At 43.9% G+C, this 15,450-nt stretch overlaps 1 protein-coding gene across 2 annotated transcripts in view; it reads left to right on the top strand.

Annotated features, from left to right (window-relative positions):
* Positions 1 to 15,450, top strand: part of dpp9 (dipeptidyl-peptidase 9) — a 32,670-nt gene that overhangs the window by 5,691 nt on the left and 11,529 nt on the right. The window contains exons 3-8 of one of the 2 annotated variants that reach the window (XM_063201063.1): positions 2,741 to 2,979; positions 5,176 to 5,288; positions 9,441 to 9,614; positions 10,896 to 11,064; positions 13,228 to 13,338; positions 13,772 to 13,900. In XM_063201063.1, the coding sequence (XP_063057133.1) occupies positions 2,741 to 2,979; positions 5,176 to 5,288; positions 9,441 to 9,614; positions 10,896 to 11,064; positions 13,228 to 13,338; positions 13,772 to 13,900 (935 nt within the window). Of the gene's footprint in view, positions 1 to 2,740; positions 2,980 to 3,222; positions 3,242 to 5,175; positions 5,289 to 9,440; positions 9,615 to 10,895; positions 11,065 to 13,227; positions 13,339 to 13,771; positions 13,901 to 15,450 lie in introns of those variants that run through there. The other variant, XM_063201064.1, reaches the window with a different exon arrangement.

The following is a 15,450-nucleotide window of genomic DNA, read 5'->3' on the forward strand; positions in this document are numbered from 1 at the left end:
GCACGAGATGCTCCGCCTGCCTATAAACCAGCCTGGAATCGCTTGTAGGGAGGTGCCCGAAGTTGGATGAACGTTGAGGTCGATAGGCAGGATATTAGGCAGCATTTCTTCCCACATTAATGTTAAGCTATATTGTAAAATTACCGCTTACATAAGCAGAAAGCATGCTCCATTTCAGCCTCTGCATTCATTCTCGCTCTTGACAAAATGTCAAACCACAAAACAAAACGAAAAACGTGCGCGTTACGTAGCAGTGAGAACTAACAGGTTAATTTCGAGTTTTGATTGTAGGCTACGGGCAGGCGCTGCTGCACGATCAAAAAAAGCTACAGAAATATTTAACTTAATCAAAATTAAGTGTTGCATTTCTTTAAGTAGCCTAACTTAATAAAACATGTTTCCTGACGATATATGGCCAGTGTTGTTTTAATGTTTGGATATTAATTGGATAGGCATAGGCCTAATGTTTGATAAAGTAAGACAGCTGCCAATGACTATACACCCTGACCACCCACCTCTCTCTCTCTTTCTCTCTCTCTCTCTCTCTCAACATATGATCTTAGCTTATTTATAAGCCTTTTCCCTTGGTGAACTAATATCCCTTATTTCTCTGTGTTGTGTTTTGATGTCAACACCTGGGAACAGGTTGCAGTGGTAGCCTATATCTGCAACATCATTCAGCCTTGTAAACCTACAAAATTAATGCAGGCAGGTAAATGCAAAAAATATATTAATTACAAAGTATATATATAATTTATTTTCATATAATTATTATTATTTTTTTTCTATTTTTGTTTTCTTTTTTTTTGTGTGTCATATATCGTGATACAAACCGAATCGTGGGTTGGGTGTATCGTTACAGCCTTATTGTGTGGGCATCAAAGGCTGAGATATTTAGGTTTTTATAACCGGTCTTAAAATTCTAGACATAAATGGGTTAAAGTGACAGGTCAGCAATACAAGAGATCGATATTGAATCGAATCAAATTGGATCGTGGAACGAATCGGATCGTAGCCTTCTGGATCGGAATCGAATCGATCCAGGAAATTTGGATCGATTCCCAGCCCTAGTCAAGATGAATGGTCCTGTCACCCTGGCCTGAGCCTTTTGTTCCTGCACCTTCTTTTCTGATACTGAAAGGCATCTCCCTGCCTGTGTCCCTGGTGTGTGAGCAGTGACTAGTGTCGGATTTGCATCGGTCAGGATGTTGAGCTGAGGCACAATGTGTGGCCCTGACCCTGACCCTTGAGCATTTGCATCTGGCCTCCCAGTGAAGTGTAGTAGTGTGTTTCTTGTGCTCAGCTTTGTTGAGGGCCACTATTCAGGGCGGTGACCCTAGACCCTGTGTGTCTGTCCCTCTGGTCCCGGTATTGATGCCAGGGTCTCCCCCTGACCTCAGCTTTGTAGCAGTCAGCATGACCGGGGTTGTTGGCTCGGGCCCTTTGTGGATCTGTCACTGTTGGGTCGGCTCTTTCTTTCCCTTTATTGGCAGTGTAATGGTGAGGAAGTTGGACTGTAGATCACCGGGTTGCCGGTTCAATCCCCTTACCAGTCCGTTGTTCCCTCTATGGCTGAAGTTCCCTTGAGCAAGGCACCTAACCTAACCCAACCCCACACTGCTTCAGGGACTGTAACCAATACCCAGTAATATCTGTAAGTTGCTTTGGAGAAAAAGTGTCAGCTAAATGTAATGTCATTTATGGACTAGACTAGTGTGTCTATGGGCAGTCAGGTCGTTTGCCCTTAATTGCAGTGTCTGTAGGAACTTTGCCGTGGTCAGGTAATGATGACCAGGCTTTCTGTGGTTCTATGCCTTCTTCAGATAGAGCAGAGAAGACCAGGCTCTCATAAGTTAATGTTTTTACCCAAGTTGATCAACGCACCATGTCCAGGGTACATAGACTCATTTTGGCCCGTGTGTATAAGCACGCCCAAACTAATTTTGTTTTAAAAGATGGCACTACATGAACAGGTGGTCATTATGATGTCATTACCTCCTTTCCGCCCATGGATGCAGTAATCATGACGTCATGACCACCCTTTCATGTTTTCTACTCCATCTGATGATGTTTGTTGGATGCACACCCCAAAATAACGACAACTATTTCTGAGTTTGAATGCACCCACAATTGAAACTTCTACACCGTCTTCCCCAGTAATGACTGGTGACTTTGGGGCGTATGTGTGTGTGTGTGTGTGTGCGTGTGCGTGCGTGTGTGTGTGTGTGTGTGTGTGTGTGTGTGTGTGTGTGTGTGTGTGTGTGTGTGTGTGTGTGTGTGTGTGTGTGTGTGTGTGTGTGTGTGTGTGTGTGTGTGACCAATGTCTCTGTGGTCTCTGTTGCCAGAATGAGCAGGCGGTCGTAGTGTGTTCAAGACGAGTGGGAGTGGTCAATAGTGTTTCACCGGCCTCAGCGTGTCTGCTCAATTCCAGCTCAGTATTGACTGGTATAGTGTCTTTGTAGAAGTCAGTGTTTAACCCTCATCCTGACTGGCCACTGTACAGCTGTAGCAAGGCCTAGAACAAAACGTGATATTAAATACGCCAAAGTACCATTAGAAGTAGGTATTGCAGCTTTGCAGCATTTAGGATGAGCTGGGTGGACATGCTCTCGCACACGCACGCATACACAAGCATGCGCACACATGCACAGTATGTGTGTCTGTGCTGGGGAGCAGGGTATGTGAATGCTGTGTCTGAAAACACACACACAGAGTATTAACTCTTGTCCCTCTGCTTCAGCTTTGCAGCGGTCAGGATGAGCGGGGCGGACGAGCTGTCAGACAGTACGGAGGTGGTGGAGATGGAGGACGTGCCTTCCCAGTTCGTGGTGGAGAAGCACAGCTGGAACGGCCTGCGAGAGATCATCCACAACAGCCGCAAGTACTCGGGCGTCATCATCAACAAGGCTCCGCACGACTTCCAGTTCGTGCTGCGGAACGATGAGTCGGTACCCCACTCGCACCGCATGTACTACCTCGGTGAGTACTAGTACCACATCTGCCACCCTATACCTAGGAGACACTCACACTGCATGTACTAACTTGGTGAGTAGAGTGCTACACCTGCCACTCTACACCTAATAGACACTCGCACCGCATGTACTACCTCGGTGAGTACTAGTACCACATCTGCCACCCTATACCTAGGAGACACTCACACTGCATGTACTAACTTGGTGAGTAGAGTGCTACACCTGCCACTCTACACCTAATAGACACTCGCACCGCATGTACTACCTCGGTGAGTACTACTACTACACCTGCCACTCAACACTCGCACCGCATGCACTACCTCGGTGAGTACTAGTACTAGGGGTGTAAATAATAATCGAAATGTATCGATATATTGTGATATAACCTGACGATGGAATCGAATTGCATCGTATCGTGGGGCAGTCTTAAGTATCGAAAAGAATCGAATCGCTAGCCCCTCCCCAATGCATATAATAACAAAAGTGGAAAAGTAATTGGAAAAAGTTTAATCGTATCGTATGCGTATCGTGGGGCATTCTGAAGTATAGAAAATAATCGATAAATAATAAGATATCAATATTGAATTGTATCGTCATGGAGGCTGTGATTTACACCTCTAACTAGTACCACACCTGCTCCTCTACACCTAATAGACTCTCGCAGCACATGTCCTACCTCGCTGAGTATTACTATACCTGCCACTCTACACCTAATAGACACTCGCATCGAGGGCACGGTGAGCCATACCATTACGCCGGCGACCCGGGTTTAATTCCGGCCCAAGGTCCTTTGCTGTTCCTTTCCCCCTCTCTTGCCTTTCTCATTTCCTGTCTCTCTCAACTGTCCTGTCTGCTTAGCTAGGGCAGTCCATATGGGAGCTAGCCTCTGAAAGAGTGAAACATGTCAGTTGGTGTTGGTTGTCGCACTCCTTTCGAGGGTTGGCTGTTTCAATCATTTTCATAGCATTGCATGTACTACCTCAACGAGTACTGCAGTAGCCCATCACATAGACTTTGTTCACTATATTACACTAAGCACTCCATTACACTTAGCTGACGCTTTTATCCAAAGCGATTTACAAATGTTACAGGGTAATGGAGTTGTTATTGTTGACATAATCAAAGGCAGCGCCAAGCTAGAGCAACCCAGAAATGGTGAACTGTGCAGCCAGGGTACATAACAACTCTTGCTCTCTTGTCCCTGTCTCTCGGAGGCTTTATCCTCTTCGAGGCCTGCTGCTACACAGACGCTTTGGTGTTATTTACACTCTGTTAGTTGAAGTGCCCTTGACACTGAAACCCTGTACTGTTCCAGGATAAGGATAGGCGCCTTGCATAGCAGCCCTCACATCACGACTGGTGTGAGTGTGAGTGTGTGTGAATGTTAAGCATTCAATGTAAACTGCTTCTGGCCTAATCTGAGGAGCATTGGAATTTGCTATATAGATTGAGGCCATTAACTATTTGCTTGCCATTTGCAAAACCGGTACACTAGGCCAGTGGTTCTCAACCTTTTTTGAACAAAAGCCCCCTGGACTTAATCATAAGTCTCCCAATGTCCCCATTGACCTCATCATAAGACTGCCAGCACCAATGCCCCCCTTAGTATTAAAAAATAGACTAATGATCAACTCCCCTATAGAGCCCCAGTTGAGAAACACGACACTAAGTGCTCAACATACATAGTAACTATAGATTGAATCCTTGGATAATATGATCATCAGCTAGCTATGGATTCCCATGTGTGGCATCAACACAAATGCATCCAAATCCTAAATAATAGAATATGGGCAGAAGAGTGTCAGTGTTGCCCAAGGCTGCAGGGGAAACAGTGGCAAATGAGCTGATGCCGTGTCAGGATGGAAGCATACCACACTGCATCAATACTGGTGTGTAAGCCTCTATCTTATCTCATAACTGATGTGATTTTCCTCTATTGAAGCTCCTACAGCTGATATTTTAGACAAGCAAATCAATGAAGGTATTTATATCTGTGATGCATCAGCCTAGAACCATTTTCTCTCTGGCCTGCCCTTTTCAAAAGGCCCTTAACTGTCCTTTGCTGCTGTGAAGACACAAACATTTCATGCCTCGTTGTCTTTTCAATGAATCAATCACTCTGCGGTTATGTATAATTTCGCTCATCTAAATCCCTATTATTCTGTTCTTTTTTTTCTCCTCCCCCTTTCTCTCCTCCCTGTAGGTATGCCCTATGGAAGCAGGGAAAACTCGTTACTATACTCAGAAATTCCAAAGCAGATTAGAAAAAATGCTCTGCTGGTGCTGTCTTGGAAGCAGATGCTTGATCACTTTCAGGTATGTCATGTGGCCGCTTGCCCCATCGCTCTTATACAGTATGTCAGTGGTTTCCAAACTCCCTTTAGGATCTAGAATTATTTTCAACACGCCCTCCCACATCATATTCCAAACGCAAAACATTTTTTGGTAACACTTCACAATAACCTTCCGCATAAATGGTTGGCGTATGGTTTGCTGTGCATCTATACTATTATAAACATGGATATATCATTATTAAATCAGTTGTATAACACTTAGTAAACGTTTGCTGATGGCAATAATATTTAGGGCTGCACGATTATAGAAAAAAATATAATCACAATTATTTAGATCACGATCATGATTAATTATCACGATTGTGCAGCAGAGCTTATTTATGGTGCTGTGGACATTTATGAGCAAGGCCTCTGTCACGGCTCTGTGGAACTGTTTTTTAACTCATTGGCTGCCAGCCATTTTCATAAAAGAGTACCTCGGAGTGCCAGAGATTTTTCAGCATTTTGGGCGTTTTTTGGAGGCTCACAGAAAATTGAGTTCTGTGTCTATGTCAACACCATACCTATCAAAACACAGATTAGACGCTCATCTGTCATCAGAAAAAAACACGGTCTCTCTACCCCTTTCCGTTCTTTCATAATCATCTGTTGAAATTAAGTGGACTTCGCCAAAATGCTGCTTTCTAGCCAAAAAGCTGAGAAAACGCCATTTGAAGTAGAACTATAACTGCAAACGTTTTTGCCCATAATGGCATCGTCCTAACAACTCCAAACCTATCAGATGCTATTACAGAGTCTTCTGTCATCTGTAGCCTGAACAAAAAATCGTTTGTATGACCTTTTCAACCTAATATACTGAAATATAACGGGGGTGGACTCGAAAACAAGGGTGTTTTGGTTTAGTTGCTGGCGCGCAGAATGGATCATGACAGCAGGTGCCCCTAAAGGGCAGATTATAGTTCAGCAACGGCGCCTGTTGGTTACGGTCGCTAACCACTGTTGATGTTATAGATCTGCGCACGAGGTCTCATGACGTTAGCCACATTTGGCTACATAGCTGCAAGGCTACAGTATAGTAGTCAGACTGCAGGCATAGTGCCGTGAGTGCTAAACTGATGTATTGTTTGTTTGTTACTTACTAATTCAGTCATTGTAGTTTCAATTATTTACACACACTAGAAAGAAAGCGTTCGTATTCCACAGAATATTGACAGTTTGGCTCTCGTAATCTACCGGAGAGCTGTGCCGCGACGAGAACAAGGAAGTAACGAGATGACCAATCACAGCGCCAATAAGTACGGTATAAAGGCCAATTTATACTTATTGGCGCTGACGGTTGCAGAGCCTGTGCAACCGTCTGTGCGCGACCACGCCCCCCGCGCAGAGGCTCTGCAACCGTCGTCGCGCGCCTCAAAAAAATCCTGACTACGCGACAGACGGTTGCGAAGGTCGCAGAGAAAAGGCGCTGTGATTGGTCGTCTCGCTACTTCCTCGTTCTCGTGGCGGCACAGTTCTCCGGTAGTTTTCGAGAGCCAAACTGTCAATATTCTGTGGAATACAAACGCTTTCTTTCTAGTCTGTGTTAATAAATGAAGCTACAATGACTGAATTAGTAAGTAACAAACAAACAATACATCAGTTTAGCACTCGCGGCACAATGCCTGCAGTCTGACTACTGTACTGTAGCCTTGTAGCTATGTAGTCAAATGTAGCTAACAACATGAGACCTCATGCGCAGATCTATAACATCAACAGAGGTTAGCGACCATAAGCAACAGGCGCCGTTGCTGAACTATAATCTGCCCTTGAATTGGCCTTAACTCCGGGAACTCCCTCCCTCCCTCTCCCTCTCCCTCTCCCTCTGATTGTGCTCTCTCTCTCCCCTCGTTGGAGAACGAATCACAGCTGGTTTATTTCCTTCATAGTACCGTGTTGTGTCTTGTGGGGGAGGGAGGCAGGTAGGCAGGCAGCTCCGCTCAGCGTAGCTTACTGCAGCTTCTTTGGCAGAGCGGACAATTTGCAGATTGATGATTACTGTCATCATGGTTCTGCTATAGTGATCTTGTCATATATTGTTCAATGAATTTTCTTTTGATAAAGTACTGATCACATATCCAACATTTCACAAGCCGATTGGAGTGGTGAAGGCTAGCTGGTCTGAGGCTAAGTGCAATGCTTTCTCATGTGAGCTGAAAGCATCTGACCAGACACAAAGGCTACTCTGTTCCAAGAATCTGCAACCCCCCCTGTATTTTTTGATGATACAGTAAGCTGATCATACTATACAGATCCATAAAAAATAACTGTAGAATAAGTAAAAAATAGTTGACTTACCAAGGCTCCTTTATTTAGGCTTAGTTGTAAGATGTTAGCGATTTCGTGCTAGCTAGCTAGCTAGCGTAGCAAACTTTATAGCCAAACATTTCCCAACTGAGGTGACACATCACCACTAGTCCCGTGCATTCTCCTGTTAGATGATATTTTGTAAGCATCATCCTGATGTTGTGTAGGCTGATCACATTATCCAAAATGAAAGGTTGCCACACAGATCATCTCATGGTGTATTTTGGGCAAGCTAGGTACAATGCCTTCTAGCTAGATAGCAACAGGGGGTTGTATTTTGGTCATGAGAGGAAGGTTTTTTTTGAAAAATCAGTAGCCTACCTGTGTTAAAATCAGAGGGCAAGAAAGTAGACTACTGTCACAGCTGCTTTACTTTCAAAAATGATTTTGCTATGCTACTTTTGAGATTATATTATAATAGTAAAAAAGGGGTGTTTTTGTCTTGACATGTCCTCTTGTTCTGAACTAAAGCCCTGCCTTGACTGTTCCTAAGGACACTTCTGCCACCTACAGGAACAGTTAGAACATGCCTAGAGGCTTGAAATTTATACAGACCGTCCTCGAGGCCTGGCTGTAAAAAAACACAATTATTGGGGAACGACGTCGAAGGCAGGGGGCGTCACTATTCGAAATGATGTCATAGCGACGTCGAAGGCAGCCAATGAGTTAAAAAGCACACACGCATACGATGTTCTCACCGCAAGGCAAAGTCTAGATTTGATATCCCTTGCTGAGAGTAGGTGAAATTGGGGGGGTAAACCCCACAAATTTCACCAACAACAGTCAGCTGAACTTCAGTTTTCACATATTCACGGATTTGTTGGCAACATAGATTGAATTCCTTTTTTCCCTCTAAATTTTGATGCAGCATATTATTATTATAATTAGCAAGTGGGCTGACTCGCACTTGATGCCTTGGGAACTTCCATTCTGTGGAGCTATGCCATAGAAATTCTTATGAACCATTTCTTCCTTATCCGTCGTCTGTGCATACCATATACAGCTCCTTCTCAAATAACTAGCATATTGTGTTAAAGTTCATTTTTTCCCCCATAATGTAATGATAAAAAATAACCACCAAAGCACCAAAACGTGGTATGGAAATCTATGGGGTATAAGAGGGAAGTGTGGTTCACCAGATGACACAGCAAAAAACAGCTGACAGCTAAGCATCAAGGATATCTGGGCTTCCATAACTCTCATGCAATGCCACTGCCATTGACTTCAATGTTAAATGTAGTCAGGTCGGCAGTCTAACCCATGACTGCGGTTTTGAGTAATGAACCAGGCTGGGACTTTTTAAAGCCTCAGGAAACTTTTACCAGTGGTTAGAGTTAATTTGCTGATTCAGATGATTAGGTTAATAGCTTGTTTAGACAACCTTTTCATGATATGCAAATTTTTTGAGATGGGAATTTTGGGTTTTCATGAGCTGTATGCCAAAATCATCAATATTAAAACAATACAAGACCTGAAATATTTCAGTTGGTGTGCAATGAATCTAAAACATATGAAAGTTTATTTTTTATCATTACATTATGGGGGAAAAAATGAACTTTAACACAATATGCTAATTATTTGAGAAGGACCTGTAGATGGTTTTTTTTTGTTTATCAACACGGAGTTGTGAGGAGGGGCAAGACACTGGCAGCCAACCACGTGAGCAAATTTTTTGACCGACAGCGGTTTCCAACTATCAAAGGATGAGTTGTGCGCAGCTAGTTTCGCACAGTCGGGAGAAAACGAACATTTAGAACCCATGTATTATATGCTTTCTGTCTGTTCTGAGAGAGAGCATGCCCCCCTATTGTCTCTGTGCTGCCCCCCGCAGGCCACTCCGCACCAGGGCGTGTACTCTCGTGAGGAGGAGCTGCTGCGCGAGAGGAAGAGGCTGGGGGTGTTCGGCATCACCTCCTACGACTACCACCCCAAGAGCGGCCTCTTCCTCTTCCAGGCCAACAACAGCCTCTTCTACTGCAGAGACGGCGGACACAACGGCTTCATTGTGAGTGGGCTAGGCAACCACACACACACACACACACACACACACACACACACACACACACAAAACACACAGGGTTCTATCCAACATCCTAACTCTTGTCCTGGGATGACGTCATTGAAGACAGAATTTTAATTCAATGTCTCGCAAAATTGCAATTGAAAGGTCCTTTTCTCATTTGCAATCTGTTTTTTGAATGGGGGGGAAAGTCCCCCTAAAGCTGTCGTGGCTATGTTGACAGCGGGGAAACTTGTTGTTTTCTCCACGGAGGCGGGGCGTCACGTTAACTGCGAGGCCACAAGCAAAGGTTGTGGAGTCAGGAAAAGAACCCACAGATGTCTACAGGAGCACACACACACACACACACTATATCCATCCAGCCACATGTACACATGCACATATCCAGAGACCTTCACACATACACCCACGCATCCAGATATCAACACACGCTTGTACTCCCTTCCAGACATGTATGGAAAAACACACACACACACACACACACTCCTCCACATTGTCCTTCAGGGATAGTCAGTGTTTTGTCTGTCTGGTGTTTGATCCCTCAGGGGGCTCCTTCACAAAAACTTGTTTGTTTCTATTCCCAGGCTGTGTGATGTGATGTGTGTTTTTTGTTCTGGTTACTCCAATGTTTATGTCTGGGCAGTGCAGCAGGTGTGTCCCCATCCACAGTCTGTGTCTCCCTGTACACACAATGAACCAAAGCACATCCTGAATTAATGAATCCATGTGTTTTGTTTAGCACTGACTTTCCTTGGCTGATTTTGAATTTCCCAGTTTCATTATTAAAATTATATAAATGAGCCATTTGCCACACCCACTTCACATCTTCAGTAGCTGTCTACAGAAATGTAAAGTAAATCTAAAGTAATTTAGGTATTTCCGATGCCCTTTGCAAAAATTGGGTGCATTTCTCGAAACCGTAGTTGCTAACTACATTAGCTACTTTTTTGTTTGCAATGCAATTTCCCATTGGCAACTACCGAAGTTGCTAATTAGCTAAAAACTATGCTTTCGAGAAACGCACTTCAGAGTTTTATGTCTTTTCCAGTGGTGTTCAACCTGGCTTTAAAAGTAACATACAACAAAACCCCATTACAGACCCATATGGCATGAGTAATGCTGGCTTCAGAGCTTCAAATTACACTAATCCACAAGATCATGTGGTAGTGTGGGAGAGTTGAGTAATTGTGTGTGTGTGTGTGTGTGTGCGCGCGCGTGTGTGTGTGTGTGTGTGTGTGTGTGGCGGCGTGCCTTGCCTTTCTTCAGGGTTCCCCAATGAAACCGGCAGAGATCAAGACTCAGTGCTCAGGGACCCGCATGGACCCCAAGATCTGCCCCGGGGAGCCCACCTTCATTGCCTTCATTAGCAACAGTGACGTCTGGGTGGCCAACATCGAGAGCGGAGAGGAGCAGAGGCTCACCTTCTGCCACAAAGGTCACACACACACACACACACACACACACAATAACCCTACATGCAGCTTTCTATAAAGTACCGTATTAGCCCGAATATAAGACGATCCTGAATATAAGACGACCCCCAATTTTCAGGCTCATGTTTTTGGGAAAAACGTTTTTTTTGAAGACAAAATTTTGTTTAACATGGCTAACTTCATTCAAAATGCAGTTTTTAAATTTGTTGGAAAATCTGAGGCTTTTTACATACAACAAATTTCACAATATAATTTTCATGAAATTTTCATGATTAAAGACCACAGATGGCTACTTGCACGCTTTTCCTTTCATTGCTCACTTTACCCATCAAGCGCCAGTAGGCTACAGCCGCCTGGTGCCTGTTCTAAGTGCGACACAACATAGCCTACACTCAGAGCAGTGTAGTCTGCGCCAGCCAGGCAACCAGTCCAGTAGAGATAGGCTACCTATTCTGCCGTGCAAAACAAGAACGCAGTAACTCAAAATGGTCGAAAAAAAATTAGATCGGAAATGGGCTTTAAACTACCTCATTTGTCTTGTGTCAAAAAATGGTGGTCCAACACCGTCCCGTTTTGGAGAAAAATAATTTTGAAAGTGCAAAAATGACCAAAACAAGTTACTGCGGTGTTGGATTAAAGGTTACGTCGTGCAAAACAAAAACGCAGTAAGTCGGTGAGTTACTGCTGCACTTTCCAATGGGAATGGTTTGGGAGTAGACAGTAATACTAGCCAAGAACGCAGTAACTCCTGCAGTAACTCCATTTTGTGGCAGTAATACCAGCCAAGAACGCAGTAAAAAAGCATGACCAGGAAGTGTCACCACCACTTTACCGACAACACAGTTGTCGCGCCATATAGGAAACTTTGAAGCCTTTTTTCTCAATTTGCCGTTTTCAGAGTTACTGCGTTCTTGTTTTGTAGGGCAGTATTGTGCAATGCACAGATTTTGCTAAATGCTTAGTTGACAGCAGTATCTAACCAGCAGCCATCTCGCCAAATCGCCGTTCATTTTATGCATTTTAAGTTTTCCGTTGGACTGTAGAAACCGAACGTGACCAAAAGCAGATTGACGCATTGCATTTGAAACCCATGCGCTGCCAGCACCACGTTGACATTAGAGGTCCGATTGGTATTCATTTCGTACCAAGGGTAAAACTCTTAGTGATTTTATAGTAACAGGACAATCTCTTGCCCTAACCATTATTCTGTGTTGTTGCATCGTTGTGAGGCATCGTTGTGAGGCATCTTGTCAAATAGGCACCGCTTGTCAAAAGACGCCGCTCTCTCGCGCATACAGCATTGATTTGCTGATGACGGCATCCAAAACTTAGCCTACAGGTTGTTCGTCAAATCACCCTTCATTTCTTTAGTTTCAAGTGGTGTTGTCGGGTGACCAGAGAGAACAAGTAAAGCTTTCCTGATGAGACTGTAAAACCGAACACAAATAAAAGCAGAGCAACGAGCCACGATTGACTGTTGTGTTTTTTCCCTTGCACTGTCGGCCGCATCGCGTTGACATTGACAGTTGATAGACGTGCGGTCAACAGTCATCACGAATCATCTGCAAATTTGATCTGGACAAAACAATCTCTTGACCTATCCATCATTGAGTTTTGTGGCATTGTTGTGAAGCATAATGGCCGCATTCAGGTTAAGTAAAAAAATGAAAAATAAATTAAATGACGCTATTTAGTCTTGCACGCGGAAATAAAACGACCCCCCTTTTTAGAGTACTATTTTTATGACAAAAACCATGTCTTTTATATTCGGGCCAATACGGTACAATGTTTATACTCTGTGTGCACCTCATTATTCTGAGTGTAATGAGAATAAAGCTATTCTATTTTATTATTTTCAAACACTGCCTGAGAGGCAGTTTATGTAATTCACTGCTATTCAACCTGGTATATCTAGCCTGGTTTAACCAACTAGCCTGTTGTACTGAATTTCATAGTCCATGAGGTGAAGGTACATGCTATTGTTTTTAAGTGCTGTCTCTAGAAAAAAAAAATAGGAAGTAAACATTTCAAGGAATGTCCTGCTCAGTGTATCAAACCCAGAATCCTCAAACAAGGGGCTTATTGTTGTGTGCATTATTTGTATTTTCTTCAACTTTTCTTTGAATACGTACCATTTTTAATAAGGAAGTTTTGTTTCCTCACAGGGCTGAATAATGTTAAAGAGGACCCAAAGTCTGCTGGCGTGGCCACATTTGTGATCCAGGAGGAGTTTGACCGGTTCACAGGTTACTGGTGGTCTCCCTTGGCCGCAGAAGGTAAATGCTAGTTATAAACCAATTTTTTGCAGTTGTGCTTTGCTGATATTCTTATTCTTGACTCCCACGGTGTGTTAGACTTGAGGACCTTGTCTTATTTGTTGGAGAATTATTGCTTTATTGACAGTAATTGTTTTGATTTTATGAAAGTGCAGTTGTGACGTTATTAGTTGGCATAACCTCTCAGATCTAGCTCGTAGTTTTGCTGGTGTGTCTTGTTGGTCATTGATTCATCAGTATGTGTTCTCTCTTTCTCTCTTTCTTTCTTTCTCTCTTTCTTTCTCTCTCTCTCTCTCTCTCTCTCTCTCTCTCTCTCTCTCTCTCTCTCTCTCTCTCTTTCTCTCTCTCTTTCTATCTCTCTCTCTGTCTGTCTCTTTCTCTCTGCCTCTCTCTTTCCCTCTCTTTCTCTCTCTCTCTCTCCCCCCTGGTATAGATGCAGATGGAGGGAAGACTCTTCAGCTCCTGTATGAGGAGGTGGATGAGTCTGATGTGGAGGTCATCCACGTCCCCTCCCCCGCCCTCGAGGAGCGCAAGGCTGATGTTTACAGATACCCACGCACAGGTGAGCTACTGTGTTCACATACCCTCGCACAGGTGAGCTAGTGTGTTGAGATGCCCACGCACAGGTGAGTTAGTGTGTTGAGATACCCACGCACAGGTGAGCTAGTGTGTTTAAGTACCCATGATGCACAGGTGAGCTAGTGTGTTGAGATGTCTACGTACAGGTGAGCTACTGTTTACAGATACCCACGCACAGGTGAGCTAGTGTGTTGAGAGACCCTCGCACAGGTGAGCTAGATTAGATTAGATTGCCTTTATTGTCCCAGAGGGAAATTTGTTTTCACCACCGTCAAAGACATGTTACAAGCCAACATTAAGACGTGAAACAGATAGCAGTACACTATTGAAATACACAGGGACAAACATAAGGACATCACATGCAATATACTGTGCATTCATACACATAGATATACTCTAGCTAGTGTGTTTAAGTACCCATGATGCACAGGTGAGCTAGTGTGTTGAGATGTCTACGTACAGGTGAGCTACTGTTTACAGATACCCACGCACAGGTGAGCTAGTGTTTTGAGATACCCTCGCACAGGTGAGCTAGTGTGTTGAGATACCCTCGCACAGGTGAGCTAGTGTGTTGAGAGACCCTCGCACAGGTGAGCTAGTGTGTTGAGAGACCCTCGCACAGGTGAGCTAGTGTGTTGAGATACCCACGCACAGGTGAGCTAGTGTGTTGAGATGTTTACGTATAGGTGAGCTAGTGTGTTGAGAGACGTAGGTGATTTGGTGTGTTCAGATGCCCTAGCACAGGTGAGCTAGTGTCTTCAGACTGTTTTAGTTGTAGACAAGTACCTGTACGCACAGGTGCAGGCATGTCTAAAGCTTACAGTCTGACCGAGACCTCAATGGTCGAAACAGTTCTGCCATAGAATACATAGTAAAACAAATATTTCAAGTGTGCAGACCTCAGTCAAAAATCTGAATTAGCCTTTGTCATGGGGATATGCGTCTTTCATCTCAACTAAAGCTACCCTCGCACATGTGATCTCGTGTTCACATATGCATGTATACCCATAATATAACATAACATAACATTACACTTACCTGATGCTTTTTTATATCCAAAGTGATTTACAGTTATTTAGGTACAGGGTCTTGGTTACAGTCCCTGGTGCAATGTGGGGTTAGGTGTCTTGCTCAAGGGCATTTCAGCCCTTGTGCTGGTAAGGGTGGGATATGAACGTGCAACCCTCTGATCTAAAGGCCATGGCTGCCCCATAATAGATGCTGAGGGGCAGGTACAAATGGCTACAAATATCTAAGCTTATTACTATAGATAACCATGCACAGGTGAGCTGATTTTTTCCCACATGCCCTCTTGTGCAGTGGGTAAGCTGGTGCCTATAGATACCCACACCCTGATGAGCTTATGTCTTATCCTTATTTTCAGGCCTTATTCAGGGGCCTTGTATAGAAGCATATGTAGGTTAACACAGCTCAAGAATGGGACAATGATGGGCATCACCTAACTTTACAACCTACTGTGTTCTGGAGATTTTGGAAATGGTTGACTTCTTATGTGCCGATCCTTTGCGTGCA

Source organism: Engraulis encrasicolus, chromosome 6, assembly GCF_034702125.1.
Source record: "Engraulis encrasicolus isolate BLACKSEA-1 chromosome 6, IST_EnEncr_1.0, whole genome shotgun sequence".
NCBI lineage: Eukaryota > Metazoa > Chordata > Actinopteri > Clupeiformes > Engraulidae > Engraulis > Engraulis encrasicolus.